The sequence below is a fragment of the Nansenia antarctica genome (genome assembly GCF_963989245.1).
Source record: "Nansenia antarctica genome assembly, chromosome: 1".
Classification (NCBI taxonomy): domain Eukaryota; kingdom Metazoa; phylum Chordata; class Actinopteri; order Argentiniformes; family Microstomatidae; genus Nansenia; species Nansenia antarctica.
Genome location: NC_137674.1, coordinates 65,497,690 through 65,514,069, shown reverse-complemented (window position 1 = coordinate 65,514,069; position 16,380 = coordinate 65,497,690). Strand labels below are relative to the sequence as shown.

General features: G+C 47.1%; 1 protein-coding gene across 4 annotated transcripts; it reads left to right on the top strand.

Annotated features, from left to right (window-relative positions):
* Positions 1-1,029: 1,029 nt before the first annotated feature.
* acbd3 (acyl-Coenzyme A binding domain containing 3) lies at positions 1,030-11,007 on the top strand (the record flags this gene model as incomplete). 4 transcript variants are annotated; one of them, XM_080546707.1, is made up of 8 exons in its annotated part: positions 1,030-1,361; positions 3,828-3,969; positions 4,397-4,537; positions 4,985-5,143; positions 5,462-5,636; positions 5,968-6,181; positions 8,886-9,170; positions 9,902-11,007. In XM_080546707.1, the coding sequence occupies 8 exons, from the start codon at positions 1,061-1,063 to the stop codon at positions 10,114-10,116; spliced, it is 1,632 nt and encodes a 543-aa protein (XP_080402833.1). In that variant the 3' UTR covers positions 10,117-11,007. The 4 variants fall into 4 exon arrangements, with proteins under 4 accessions (XP_080402833.1, XP_080402832.1, XP_080402831.1 ...); XM_080546706.1 differs by having other exon boundaries at positions 8,886-9,188; XM_080546705.1 differs by having other exon boundaries at positions 1,061-1,361; positions 5,968-6,169.
* Between the last annotated feature and the right edge of the window lie 5,373 nt (positions 11,008-16,380).

Genomic DNA, 16,380 nt, shown 5'->3' with positions numbered 1-16,380 from the left:
AAACATCAAACAGTCATGCCACTGGATCTTTTGATAGCTGCAGAAGTCAATGATCAGCAAGTGAAGCTGTGATGGCCAGCCTTTGTAGACTAGACCATTTACACCTTTAACATAGGCCTATCTACTCATTTAAACAGACTGGAAAATGGACAAGAGGGATTTACAAGGGGTTCTCTGAGTTATAGGCTATTTTGGATTAAGTCAATTCATGCCACACTGAAATATGAATGGAAAAAGTTATTTTGCTTCTAAGACAGTGGACAAAAAACAGTATGAAAATGTAACATCCCTATACAGCCAGTTAGAGGAGAAACATATGTCACGACCTGTTTAGAGGTATGTCGCGGGGGGTATTATCCAGGCTTATTTTTGTCTCGCGAGACATATCAAAATAAGACTGGACTTTCCTTTAGCGACGTTGATGGAATAGGGCATACTGCTACACATTTCACCTGTGACAGACGTACTCATAGTCCAGGTAAAACGGGTCTGTGTATATGGAGAAGAGGTGAAATGCTCATTTGCATTGAATTCCACTCCTGTCCTGACCTGAACCCTTCACCAACTCTCCCCTCCCCCCTCACCTGCATGTTACTGGTGTGTGCAAACAGGGTGACTCGGAGACACAGTAAATCAAGGACTGTATCAACGGGAGTAAAAAAAAATACACCGGGAAATCTTTTCGGGCATTGGGAAAAGTAAATAGGGCTTGTATGTCTGTCTGCGTGTCGTACGTGTGTGACACGTGTCTGTCTGTATGTCTGTCTGTCTGTCTAGTGTAGTTGGAGGGGAGATCTATGGAAAAAAAAAAAATTCTGGGGAAAGGGTCACGGTTGCGGCAATACGCGGGCAGGTTTAATGAGGAATATGCGACCTTATAGAATGTACAATCATTCAAAATGTAAAATAATAAAATAATACATGTAAAATAACATGTCTGTTGCTTAGCGACGCGACGTCACCACGTCATTATTTACATCCTGTAACAAGAATCATAACCGGAACTTCCGCTAAATGAAAACCGGAAGTAGGTACGTGGCCGCTCCAGCTGACATTCTGCATGATGGCGACGGAGGTTCAGAGGAGCGGCGACCTCAACAACGGCACCTCCAGCCGGCTCGAAGTCTCCATCGACGGCCTCACCCTGAGTCCAGACTCCGAGGAGGGCGAGCAGGAGGAGCGGGAGGAGCAGGAGGCCGGGGAGCCGGAGCCCGCCGAGCCCACCGAGGAGCAGGAGGCCGAGGGAGAGGAGGGGGCCGCCGCCGGGGAGGAAGGAGGCGAGACCGCCAGAGCCGCGACAGAGAGGACATGGGGCTTCCCTCTGCCGGAGCTGTACGGCCTGGCGCTGAAATTCTTCAAAGGTATTTTGTCGTTATTCTCATTGCATGGTGATAATCCACATTGAAACGGGAGTCATGTTTTGATCCGACACGACGTGACTATGATCGAGCGAGCAGTCGGCTTTTCATCACTTCGTTGTTTTCATGGGATGCATTTGGCTAGACAGAATAGCCACTTGCTAACGATTAACCGAGCTGTCAAAGTAGTATGATATTAGGTAGAGCTATTAGAGGCTTTTTTTTTTTTTTTTTACATCCACCAAAGGCGTCAGATTTCATGTGCAGCAGCATGATTTATGAGTGCGACATGCATGCTTGTACACCTCACCGCTGACATTCAGACAACTAGTTACCGACCATGGGCCTGTCTATGTCGAGGCTAGTTGCAACATCAACCCGAGTGTCCAGTCTGGATCCAAGAGTACGGCGACGTTATTGAGATGTCATGAGTCCATACTAGTCATGTGGTCCCTCCACGTCGCTCTGAGTGGGGACCGAGTACGTTTGGTATGTGGCAGGAACACACCCTCTGCTGTCATTTATACCTCTTCCTTCCTTGTTGCATTAGAGGCTGGGTTTGCCTGCTACCCAACTCATTGGTCCCCATGTCGTTCTTCTACACAACCATGGTCATTGTTAACCAAACTGCACATATAATGATAAATGCTGATGTTGATAGATATCAAGTGAAGTGTGAGTGCTACTGTGCAGGTTAGAAGGCAGGGCAGTCGACCTACAATTAAACAGTAAAACACAAGTCATTAGAAACTGTGACAGGGCTCTCCAAAGGCTTGACCAGCAAGTTTGCTTGGATGAGTTAGTCTGAGGAAACCATTGCATGGTGTGACTTGCTCACCAGCTATTTCATTTCTTTCACTTCACTTGATATCTATCAACATCAGCATCTATTATTATGATCATGTGCAGTTTGGTTACAATGACCATCGCTGTGTAGTAGAATGACATCGGGGACCAATGAGTTGGGTAGCAGGCAAACCCAGCCTCTAATGCAACAACAATGAAAAGCTTGGTGGCACGTCCACACCATGCGATGGATTCCTCAGACAAACTCATCCAAGCAAACATGCTGGTCAAGCCTTTGAAGAGCCCTGTCACAGTTTTTAATGACTTTTGTTTTACAGCTTAATTGTAGGTCGACTGCCCTGCCTTCTAACCTGCAGTAGCACTCGCATGTGTGAACTGCAACTCGGCTCGTCAATAAAAGAAAGCGCTTCAGTTCCCTTTGATGTGTTTGTTGAATGTATAGTTCATAGTTGATGAATTAGCAGCTTGATCATCATGGGTCTGAGCCACTGGCGTTCCTCCAGATCCTACACCTACTATACATAATAACATATGCCGTTTAGCTGACGCTTTTATCTGAAGCGACTTACGTTGCAGTGAGGATATACATTTATCAGTGTACGTTTCACATACGTTGGCACACATTCCCTAAGTACTGTGCAACTGTTTGGCTGTGAAATCAGGTTAGTGAGGGAGCGTGACTTCACGATATACTAGCCCGGGGCGATGTTTTCATTGCAGAAGGTTTCTCCCACCTTCTCTTCCCTTCCTTGTTCAACCCCGTCACGGATCTGACAGAAGTGTTTTTTTTTTTTTTTTACAGTAGCAGTACATCAGAATCAAACGGGCAATGTTGTTGCTAACACACCTAACCAGTCGTCTCAGATCCGCTATGGGAACAAGGGCAAAGGGAATGGAACGCCTTCTTGGAATGAGTCACAGCGTAGGTCTTTACAGGGAACTAAAGAATAGTGGGATATTGTTTGAAAAGGTCAGAGTGAAGGAGTAGCCTAATCCTCCCTCAGGTGTGCTACTTAAGTAAACACTGTTGATGTTGTGTGTGACTGCGGAGTAAACCTGTTTCAGACCCTGTCCAGTGTCCACTTTCACGTCGGGTTTATAGTGAGGTGACTATGGACATTATGCAAACAGGTTCCAGAGTTGGGCTCCACCTATTCAGTGAAGCGCTTTGTATTGTTGATACCCCCTTAAGTGCTTTGGCATGGAAGGGAGACAGAGCACATAACATTTTAGGCTTTTTCAAGTAACTGTTCATTCTACTAGCATTGTAACTGCCAATGGGCCCTGATCATAGCTTAGATTACTTTCATCTTATGATGACTGATGGATAGATGGATGGATTCACTTACTTTGGATAAAGGCGTCTGCTAAATGCCCAAAACGTAAAAAATAAATAAATATATAATAATGTTCTAGGTTGCATGAAAGCTTTTTCACTGGCTCATTTGTTAGCTACTTTGCGACAAGCACTGTCTTGCCCTCGTAAACATAACAATAGCTAAATAAAGTCAATTTCACAGCTGTTAAAGTGTGTAATGTCATGATAACATTGTCTTGTTAACTTGTCAACTAATGCAGTGTTTGTCTGTGTGGTGTACATTGCAGTGATGAGTCTAGACTACAGTGTTGTTGTGTGTTGCCCCCCCCACCCCCCCCCACCAGATAAAGATGGCAAGGCCTTCCACCCCACCTACGAGGAGAAGCTTCGCCTGGTGGCCCTCCACAAGCAGGTGTTACTGGGCCCCTACAACCCAGACGCCTCGCCTGAGGTGGGCTTCTTTGATGTCCTCGGCAATGACCGCAGGTAACCTCTCACACACGCTGTGTGTGTGTGTGTGTTTTTTTTTATGTCTGTGTATGTTTTTGTGTGTGTGTTTTTTAAATATATATATATATAGTGTGTGGCCGTGTGTTTGTGTGTGAATCTTTGAACCCTGGCAGCTCTAGCCCCTAGCACGGCTGGTGCTCCTCAGTAAACACAGGAAACAAGAGGAAACAGAGCACGGAACACAGCTTTCCTCTCTGGGCTTTTTTGTGTGTGTTTTTCCCAATTACACACACACACACACACACACACACACACACGTATTTACAGCATTTACTGTAAACACATGCACCAATGATTGCCCAGTTTTAGCTGACAGTGGTATTATTCTAACCCTCAGTTCAAGGATTGTCCCCTCATTGCCTCTCCCCCCCCCACCCCTGTCTATCTCTCTCTCTCTCTGTAGGAAAGAGTGGGCTGCTCTGGGCAACATGGAGAAGGAGGAGGCCATGGTGGAGTTCGTCAAGCTGTTGAACAAATGCTGTAACTTATTCGCCCCGTACGTCACGTCCCACCACATCGAGAAGGAGGAGCAAGAAAGAAAACGGTAAAAAATGTTATTTCTGTCCCCTTGACCCGTCTCTCTCAACTGTCTTAAAATGGCGTCACTTTCTCTTATCTTTTTACTCCTGCTGCCACTTATCTTAAAGACAGGATAGAAGCGTGAGCCGTGGTTGGATCTCTCCTTCCCCTCCCCTACCTCACTATTGATATATACAGTATATATATCTCTCCAACACTTAGAAAATCCACCCTTCCTTCCTCCTTCTACTCCTCTCTTCCATGATACGAATCTTAACGTGACTGGATAGGTAAAAAGCCAAGTTGTGTAACCCTTACTGACACCGAGTCAACCGTGTCAGACCAGTGATGACCTCGAAGGAAAGGGTGTCAGTCAGGAAAAGAAGGACCTGTGATTTGTTCCGTGGTCTCTCTGCGGTCCGTTTCGTTGTTTTCTCACGCCTCACGTCTCACGTTTGTCCCGACCAATCAGGAGGGAGGAGGACGAGCGCCAGCGCCAGGAGGAGGAGGAGCGGGAGCGACGGAGGGAGGAGGAGGAGAGGCGGAGGCAGGAGGATGAGGAGAGGCTGAAGAGGGAGGAGGAGGAGAGGAGGCAGCTGGAGGACGAGAGGCTACGGGTGGAGCAGCAGAAGTACGTGTGTGTGTGTGTGAGGGAGGGGGGTGGGGCGGGGGGCGGAGTGTAATCGTGTGGATGTGAATGACTCTGAAGAATATATATTCCCGTCCCCTTCTCTCTCTCTCTCTCACCTTTCCCCCCCCCCATCTCTCACCTTTCCCTCCCTCCCTCCCCATCTCTCTCTCTCTGTCTGTCTCTCTCACCTTTCCCTCCCCATCTCTCCCCCCCCCCCCCTCTCTCTCTGTCTGTCTCTCTGACCTTTCCCTCCCTCCCCATCTCTCTCTCACTCTCTCACCTTCCTCCCTCCCTCCCTCCCCGTCTCCCTGGGTGCAGACAGCAGATCATGGCAGCGTTGAACATACAGACGGCGGTGCAGTTCCAGCAGTACGCGGCCCAGCAGTACCCAGACAGCCCGGAGCATCAGCTGGGTCTGATACGCCAGCTGCAGGAGCAGCACTACCAGCAGTACATGCAGCAGCTCTACCAGGTCCAGCTGGCTCAGCAACAGGTACACACACACACGCACACATACACACGCACACATACTAATGCACATACACACACATGCACATGCACACACACACACTCACATGATAAGTTGCTGATTACTGAGTCTGGCCTCTTGCTCTGTGTGAGGCTGTCTGACTGGTTTTAAATGCCTTCTCTGGAACAACACAATCACACTCACACTCACAGGTGGGCATGTACACACACAAACACCATGCATGCATTTATACACACACACACACACACACACACAAAATACACAGCTAAGACAGTGTCTCTCATTCGATATGCTGTAAGTTCATTCTTCTCTCCCCCCTCTCCTCTGTCACCAGGCGGCCTTACAGAAGCAGCAGGAGGACGCCGTGGTCCAGGCCACCCTGGAGGCCAGTGAGCCCGTGGCTGCAGCCCCCCCTGCTGGGGAGGAGGCCCCGACGCTGAACGGCCAGTCTGACTCCCAGTCTGACAGCCTAGACAGAGAGCCAGACCCCTCCGAGCCTGCAGAGGAGGTCACAGAGAACGGACCGGTCTGTGCAGGTACACGCACAGGTACATACACACTTACGGACGTACACACATGCACACACACACACACACACACGTGCATGCATACATACACGCACATATATACATACATACATACATACACGCACGCATACATACATACATACGTACGTACACACACAAATGCACAGAAATGCACAAATACACAGACATGAGCAGGCATCACACACACACACACACACACACACAGACACACACACACACACACACACCATACACTCACAAACACAGTGGCTGAGAACAGACCATCTACTTAGCCACGGGCTGCGTACCAAACCAGAAACCTAACCCCTACCCCCTCTACCCTTGGCGTTGGAGCCTTGAAGCACAGAAAGGGGAGAGGGGAGAAAAGGATAAATCCTCTGTAAAGGATATCCTCTGTAAAGGATATATGGGAGTGTTTCACCTCAGCTCTCCCATTGGCTAAGAGGAGTTTTGGTCCATTGTGCTTTCAGCGCTGCAGGACTTTTAGGGCAGGTGAAGTCCTCAAGGGTAGAGAGTAGGGATGGAGCGAAGTCTCTGGTTTGGAATAGAGCCACGTCACCACATCATGCTTTTGGGAACAGCAGAGTATCTCTTGTCTCCATTCAGACCGGAATGGAATTAGGTGACAGTTTGTGTCACGTTTCAGCTTCCGCCGCCTCATGTAGTCTCTTCAGATGCCCCCTGTGACGACCCCAAGAAGGAAACACGCCGGATTATGTTACCAGAAAAGTGTTGTTTATGTGATATGACGTATAATCTGTTATGTAGGACTAGATGTTGATATCCCTCGATAGATACATACTTAAGGCACCGATGAGACTCTGTGGTGTTCAAATGAGCGATGGCATCCTTTGGGTTGTCAAGTGGGCGCCCTCCTTCATGAATGTTTCGCTGATAAGCCCACGACACCTCCAGAGGGTTCAGCAGTGAATCCCAGCGTCCCAGGTTCACTCCCTAGATGCGATCAGCTCATTTGAACGCCCGGGTCAAGTCCTTTCTCTTCATCCACAGCCACTGGCTCCCCTTTTCAGCAGCCCTGGAGAGGTCCTTGATTGCCTGCCGGTGGGTCTTCCCTCGCACTCCCATCTCCCTGAGGAGCCTGGATGTTGAGGTGGCTACGAACCCTCTGCAGCCTACTTCCACTGGGCGTACCTTCGCTGTCCAGCCTTGTTGTTGGGCATCTGCTGCGAGTTCAGTGTACCTCAGCCTCTTCCGCTCGTAGGCCTCCTCCACTGCACCCTCCCAGGGCACAGTGAGCTCGATGATGTAAACGAGCTTGAGCGAGGCTGACCACAGCACAAGGTCTGGTCGCAGGTTGGTGGCTGCGATCTCAGCTGGGAAGCAGAGTTTCTTGTCCAAGTCTGCCAGCAGCTTCCAGTCCCGTGCTCTGCCCAGCTGCCCAGTGTCTGGTCTTATGGTGGTGAGGCTGGCTTGACCCTCGCCCTCCCGAACAAATGGTGCTGGCTGCCACCGGGATGACGGGGGAGGAAGGGCGTTCACACTTGTCCGTTGACTTTCCAGCACTGCTGCAAGACACCTTAGCACCTGGTCTTGCCGCCAGGTGTAACGGCCTTGGGTGAGGCTAGTCTTGCATCCCACTAAGATGTGCTTCAGTGTTGCTGGACTTTGACATAGAGGGCACGTGGGGTCTTCGCCATACCACTGGCTTAGGTTTGCAGGAGAAGGCAGGACATCGTAGGCAGCCCTGATGGTGAAGCTCGCTCTGAATGCCTCCATCTCCCACAGATCTTTCCAGGAGATCTTCCTCTTTTCCACTCCTTCCCATGCCATCCACTGCCCTTGCTTTGCCTGCGCCACAGCTTGTGCGCGCCTTCCTGCTTCCTCTTCCCGACGTACCTCCTGGACCACCAGCTTGCGTCTCTGAGATGGATTGGCCTTGCTCCAGGCCGGTGTACTAATCCCGAGGCCAAGACCACTCCTCCCCTCCTGGACTCGGCCCACAATGTCCCTGTGTCTGAGTGCTGCCTTTGCCTGCTCAGTTGCAGCCAATGGGGTCCACTTCCTCCCAGTGGCCAGGATGGGGGCAGCTTGGGCTACAAATGGATCATTATAATACAGATTATTCTGGCAGAAATTGGTGGTTTTACACAGTACACCCCTGTCAGTATTAGGTTAGCCTTTCACCTCCTGAGGAGTGAATGATACCCACATATTGATGAAAGATGACACATTTAGAAGGGACATTCCCCCTGATCCTGAACTGGCACTCTTTGGATGTTCAGAGACTACTTCGAACTATATGCCTGAGGAACGGTCGGCATTAATGATTGGTATGGTAGCTGCTACGAAAAGTATTCTATTGGATTGGAAATCACCTCCACCTCCCTGCTTCCAGAAATGGCTCAATGAATGATCATTATCATGCAGATGGAGAGAATACGCTTCCACAACTCTAAAGTTCCCAATAGATATTTGAACATATGGGGTCCAATATGGGGTCCAATTCTCAATCTCAAAGTTTACATTTTTAAAAAATGATATCCTGTACAGGCCTGTACTCTTTTTTACTTTACTTGTACTCTTGTACCCTTGTAATACCTGATGATGTAGCATTTTGGCAATTGCTTTGAACCAAGTCATACTAGATGTTTGTTTGCTAGTTAGTTAGTTAGTTTGTTTCTTTAACAGCCGTGAACAGAAAATAAAAATATGACACATTTACCCCCCTCCTCCCCCACCCCAGACTCCCCCCCGGTGATCGCGGCTCCCTCCATGTGGACGCGGCCCCAGATCAAAGACTTCAAGGAGAAGATCCGGCAGGACGTGGACAGCGTCATCACGGTGGGCCGCGGCGAGGTGGTGACGGTGCGCGTGCCCACGCACGAGGAGGGCTCCTACCTCTTCTGGGAGTTTGCCACGGACCACTATGACATCGGCTTCGGCGTCTTCTTCGAGTGGACGGACGCGGCCAGCGCCTCGGTCAGCGTGCACGTGAGCGAGTCCAGCGAGGAGGAGGAGGAAGAGGAAGGTGAGGATGAGGAGAAGGGTGTGTACGGACGAAGCGTAGAACAAATTAATTCAGTTTGGTTGTGTTTTTGCGTGTCGAAATTAGCTAATTCACGCTTTATGTGACCATCATCAAAAGTATTAGTACCACATACTAATAAAGGTACGACGGCATAAAGGTGTGTGAGAGAGAGAGGTCTTTGGTGATTTTGTTGACTGGGATGTAACCTTTACTTCTATTCACGGCTACTGAACCTTATATTCACGCCCTTAGTTATTTTATGTTTTTATGTTTATGTAATAGATGGACAGCTAGGCCATCCCTCCCTCCCTTCTGAATAGTCACTGATGTAACATAACTGGTTTGGTGTAAGCTATGTAATAGAACCTTTGATTACACCTATCAAGTCATGTGAGATCTAGAAATAGAGAAATAGTGCCTGTTCATACTGTTGCTCAACAACTCTTCACAGTTGTAGGCCTACTGAAAGTATAATCATAATAATAACTTTATTTGTATAGCACCTTTCATACAGACTATTCAGCTCAAAGTGCTTTGACAGTTCAGTACAACCATATCACAGTAATAAATAGTTCAGCACAATCACATCACAATAATTAATAGTTCAGCACAACCATATCACAACCATATCACAATAACAAACAGAACAACTTAAATAAAAGAAAAGACAATAAAACCACCAGGTCCATCTGAGAGGTCACCTGACATCCTGCCCCCCCCCCTCCCCCCAGGTGACCCGCCCAGCGAGGAGGAGAAGGCCAAGAAGGAGGCGGGGAAGCCCCAAGTGGACGAGATCGTGCCGGTGTACCGGCGGGACTGTCACGAGGAGGTGTACGCCGGCAGCCACCAGTACCCCGGCCGCGGCGTCTACCTGCTCAAGTTCGACAACTCCTACTCCCTCTGGCGCTCCAAGAGCGTGTACTACAGAGTCTACTACACCAGATAAGCCTGGAGACGGACCACGGGAGGGAGTGTGTGTGTGTGTATGTGTGACGATGGTTTGTGTGTACGTGGATGTGGATGAAAGAGAGGGGTAATGAGAGGAGGCACCACCGGAGCTGTTCTGGACTACACCACCAGAGGGCGACGAGGAGGAGATGTCTCTGGGCCTCCGTTTGGAGATGGGACTTCTGAGTGTGTGTCTGTGTGTGTCTGTGTGTGTGCGTTTGCGTACACCTTGTTGCAGTCTCTGTGGTGTCTAGGAGGGAGGAGTTGACCGTGTAGAGTAATTGCCGCCTGTCGTCACGCCCACAGAGACCAGCTGTAGGACTCGGCTGTCTTGTATTTTACTAGTATCCTTCCTGCCCCAACGTCATCTAACCTTCAGCCCTTCATGTCCACTTAGGGCTGTCGCCGTTCTTGTCTTCAGTGAAGCTTCTTAACCTTTTTCGATGTGACCAGCGTACCAAGGGTTAACCCGAGCTGAAGTGCCGATTGGACGAGTGAGGTTTTTGTCCAATGAGAGATGGGGTCGTTTAATTAGAGAGAGAGAGAGAGAGAGTGTGTGTGACACAGACACACTACAACAGTACTATGGCTTTCTATGGCAGCGGGAGAGTCTCTGATTGCTGCCTTCCGCTGCGTAACACACTAAAACACACGTCTGCATACAGTCAGTCACTCCTCAAATGGTCACACGGCAGTTGAAGGAGCCGCAGACAGCTCCCCCCCCATCCACTTGTGGATGTCTGAGAGGATGTCATAGGTGTAGTAATATGGTGAGAACTCCACCAAATGTGTCACAGGACAAAAGAGCTGTTCTAACCCCTGTTATTGAGATCTATGTAGTGGTTCCAGATTCCATGAGGTTAGGGAATGGATGTTATTCTAGATGGATGAGGCATGATGGAGGGAGGGAGGGAAAGGGGGGTAAAATAGGGATTGGGGAAAGATAAGGTTGGAAGGGGGGGGGGGGATGATCATGTACAGTATGGTGGAAACCTTGTAAAGTCGAGCATCTCAGAATGGAATGCTGAATACGTGAGTGTGTCTAAAAGCATTTAAATAAATATTTATTATTCTCCCTTTCTTGTAGAATAGGTATCATTTTTGTCTGTACGATGATATTTCCATGTATTTCATCTCCACAACAGTCGTCTCACTGTTTCTGGAGAGTTCCCTGAGGAAGTGTCCCAATAGTCCTGAAATGTTCCCTTTCCTCATCTCCTTTTCTTGATCCTTTTCCACTGATCTGTAAGAACATGGACAAGTGAAGGTAATAGGATGGAAACCGCTCCCAGACCTGTTCCCCCCCATCAGTGGATATGAAGGAAAGGGAGCTGGCTTTAGAGTATCGGGACACGTCCCATGTGTGGACTGAGGGAGACTCTGGACTGTTGACCACTCTGTGTTCAGTTACTCACTGGAGAGGCCATCTTAGATTTCTGACATAACTGACATTTTAACAACTCAAAATGCTTTATTTTCTTTTGCCTTTGTTTTGGTCATGTCACTGTTACATCTTTCAGCGTTCATCCTTCAGAAATCTACAGCGGAAAAAACACAGTATTTTCTGTATTCGTATCTGTCTTTCTTTCATGATATGAATTAATTTCAGATTGTCATCTCAAATATGGCCATCACTAATAAACAGAGACGATCAAGATAAAGACGTCTCATTATTTATGTCTCTGGTCGAGTGGTCGTTTGCTAACGGAGCTCCAACTTCCAAACGCTGTATTTTTAACTCTCATGATCTCCTAATTGATTCCTTCTCTCTCGCCAGACTATTCACCTACATAGCATCTGCATGCTTTGTTTGTCACTTGAAGTCAAAAACCCACACTGTGGAAGCTGTATGAATCGTGTTATTATTTTTGTCTGAGAGTGTTCGCAAAATGAATAATACTATTGTTTTCGGATGGGGAAACCCGTTCAGAAAGTGGTTCAAGTTACCCCCCCCCCCAAAAAAGGGTTTGAAAAGATGCCTAACATCACCGTAACACTTATCAACCTCTGTGGTTTTACTGTGGTCGTACATCATCAGAGTATGAAACTACAGTCTAGATAGGCTCAATTCCAACACTTCCAACACCACTTGCTCCCTTTTCATAATCTATGACCTGTCCAGGAAAGGGGTCAAGTGATAGAATTGGAAATGGGCTTTAGTTCTCACCCGCAAATTTAAAAATGCATAATGCCAGCCACTCCATGTGGTACGGCTGCATATGCGAGACACACAAGTTCAATAAATGCCTGTTGTCAATGTATGATGTTAATTTGTCTGAAGTACTTACGTTTTGCTTACCAAGTGGTAACAGTTCACGCCTTGTATGTAAATAATGATATAAGATGGGTTTAAATGTTGGCTGTAGATGTGGAGGAAGGCCATGGGTTGAGCATCAATGCACTGTAAAGTATGATGAATGAAATGTATACATTTTGCCCCAAATGAAAGTCGAAAGGTGTAAACTGAAAGACTCTTATGACTTGGCAAGAAAAGCTCATCCCTTTTTGTATTGCTTTAGCTCTTTTTGATCTGTATGAGTTTGAAGAGGAATCTTTTTGTGGGCATATATTTAATCTTGATTAAACTTATGTTCATCTCTATCAACCTGAATGTGTCTTATTTTAAAAAATAATAATTGTTCATGATATCAAGTCAGGGGAAGCTGGTGGAGGCAGAAATCACGGCTCATTTGAGTCCATGGAATGGAAAGAGCAATGTGTTTGATGCCATTCCTGATTCCATTCCATGCATTACAATGAGCCTGTCCTACGATTTCTACCTCCGCCAGCCTCTACTGGTTCAATTGTTCATTACAGTCCAAAGGTTACAGAAAACGTGGCATTGTGTCTCTCAAGAAGAGCATTTATTAAAGAGGAAAATCAAGGCACTTTTGCGTTGTTAATAGCTAGAGACAAACGCAGTGAGTTAAAGCAAATATGCCTTTGACCCTGGGGTTGTGCAATTGTTATTGGGTGCGTTTGTAAATATTTATCTGGAAATCTTCTCTGGTTTCAGAGCGCTCTAGTTTCAACTGAAATCAGTTAATGGTCAGAGAGCACCCGTATTTACGAACGCACCCTTTGTGTCACAGACTTCATCTGTATTCTGTAGCCAGCAGATTGGCCTTGGAGTGTGTTTTCGCAACAGTGTCAGATGCGTCACCATGCACATTCCTTTTCCCAGCTAAACCCATTTGGTGGCGAGGGGAGGATACAGTATGGAAGTGACTCATGTTAAAAACAAGAACAATTCACTCTATCAGCCAGCTGCTCCATAAGCAAATAGGAAATTACCACAGAGATAGATGTTTTTAAAAAAATGCTGCAATAGCATATTTTCTGGAAATGTGCAGCAACTTTATGACAATTAGTCATGGGAGAAGAGCTTGAACATGGCCTGTTGGTTGATTGACGAATGTGGTGTGTGGAATAATTGGAAACATAACAAGTTATAACTGAGTTCCAGTGGTGGACTCAGGCTGTTTGAAGGGCAGGGGCGAAAAGAAAAAAAGGGCACCTACTGCACAACATGGGACCCCATCAGTGCACATGGTCAAGTTTAGAGTCACCATTGGAAGGTCAGCCAATAGGGCACACCCTCTAATTTTGCCTCTCAAAAGGGCACTTTAGTGTGACGTTTTTCAACTGTGGTGGCACATGGTCAAGTTTAGACCATTGGAGGGGCACCAATAGGGCACGTCCTCGCATTCTCGCCACTCAAAAGAGCATTTTTGCCACTCAAAAGGGCACTTAAGAGAGACGTTTTTCAACTGTGGGGGCACCAGGAGGGGCGGTCGCCCCCCCTGAGTCCGCCAGTGCTGAGTTCCAATAAAGTTGACAACAAGCAGGCCACTACTTTATGCAAGTATTGCTGTGTTCACTCTCTGCCACAAGGGGGCAGATCTGGTCTAGTGAACTTCACCAGAGTGAACTCCAAAGTGCAAAACTCATGATTTTGCCAACTGAACTGAACTGGACTGCTCGGATTAGGCCTTTTTTGGGGGGCTCCGATTTATTTGAATAAATATATTGAAGGGGTTCAGTTTCCAACCAGACAAGGGAGTGGGCAATGGCAGGAATGTTGCCGACAATAGACTGGCCCCTGGACATGTGTGGAGCAAATGTTCAATACTTGTGCCAAATATCAGAAAAATCTATGACATTTTTAGCCACTGAAGGTGACTTCTGTATATATATATATATATATATATATATATATATATATATATATATATATATATATATATATATATATATAAAAAAAAATATATTACCAATCTATATACTTTATATGCTTTAAAGAGAAATACTTGTGTTGGCCGGAGGAGAGACTCCATCCCGGGTTTTCTACCCCGCCTTGGCTCAGAGGCAGAAGGAGGCAGGTAAACTTTTCTCCCACATCCCCGCAGCCAGCTCCCGTCCCAGTTCCACAGGTGGCCGACACTGGCCGTGATTCCCCGTGTTTTACGTGGACTTTCTCCTACTTTTCCTTCTCGAGTTGTGTTTTCCTGCTGGTCTCGCTGCCTGGGTTTGAACAGACTTTGGGATCAACGTCTCCAGTACATTAGAATTCGCATCCTTTGAAAAATATGGCGGGATGTAAGGATCTTGTAACTTCCCAAACAATAGCAGCATTGAAATAGTTTATTTTATGTTCAACTAGAAAAAGGTAGTGAGCGCAGATTTTCGTGTTTCGGCTTCGCTGGGAGTTCGTCAAAAAAAATGCCTTTCACCCAAAGAACCGTGGAGCCGCGGCGTGTGAGCAGGCTGCCCGGGAGGGTCGGTCACACGCCGGGGGAAGATGGGGGTTTCATCGTGGTGGATGGTCGCAAACTTCGGAAGCCTGTTATATTTTCTGCATTGGATGAGGTTTGCTGTCATACAATGATCAACATAATTCACCAACTTTCCGACCTTTCCCGACATGCAAGCGACATCTTTCTTGGGATTGAGATGGAGGCAGGAATGGTGTTTCAAAGATCCTGCAGGATTCAAGTGCGCCTGGAAACTATACAGAATGCGGTCCACAAGTTTGATCACAAGAAAGTCAAAATCCGTAAGTGTGGCGTGATGTTATCCCTGCTTGGTCCGTCTGTTGTTTCAGTCTACAATGTGCACCTCAGATTGTTGCAATGTTCTGTTACAGTAGCCTTGGCCGACAATTTGAAAGAAAATCCAAAAGGCATCTGAGCATTTATTGTATAATGCAATTTGAAATATGTACATTAGCGTATTCATCAATAATATGCTGACATACACTGACATTCGCTGTAACTTCATCCTTTGAGTTTGATGAGTTTGTTGATATTGAAAACTTGTTTATTAAACAAAACAACTGTGTCACTGAATGCAGCTCATAATGTACAACAATGACTAACAAAATATGTCACATTGTATCGGTAAACAAAAGGCAAGGCAAGACAAGTTTATTTGTATGGCACATTTCATACAACAGCCAGGGGCAATTCAAAGTGCTTTACATAAAGCATTAAAAAAATACAGAAAAACAAAAGGAGGGCGTGATACTTTCGTGCCAACACATGGCAGTGTTTGAGTTAGATTTGGAGTTATGCAAACACGGTTGTTCTGTCAGACGTGATGGATTCCCTACAGAGCGCTGCTGACCATCTGCGCGAGCCTCGTTGGGCGCCCGTGGCGACGGCTTCAGAGTGACGGTTGGACCTCGGGCTCTGGCGCGCGACGGACAAAGGCTGCGTTCGTAAACTCGCTCTGGAAATCTGATCAGCACTCATGGAATGCCTCTTGTCCAATCAAATTACTTGGTCCCTTTGTGACGTTGAACCCAGTGTACACCCCGGCGCTCTCAGAGCGAGTGTACGAACGCAGCCAACAGCTCACGACCTAAGCTTCACGGTGTGTGTGTGATTTCTCTGTGTGTGTGTGTGTGTGTGTGTGTGTGTGTGTGTGTGTGTGACTTTTGTCACCTCAAAGATGAACGGGAAATCAATTCCACCTTTTAGCCACCATTTGGTGACCCTCCTCCACTCTCTTTTGAAGGGGACTTCTTCACTCCAGTTGAGGTTGGCTTCATGGTATCCTACAGTAGTCGAGTCATTCATTCACTTGGTCAGACACTAGTGACTCATGAGATGATGATTGTCTGTCTCTGTTGTGGTGCCTCCTGCCTCCTGCTGCCTGCCAGCCACGGGAAGATTAGGAGATAAGTAGGCCTAAATTGTCATCAGCTCCACTGTTATAAACCCACTCAAAAGTAACCCAGCTGTCTGATAAGGTTGTGACT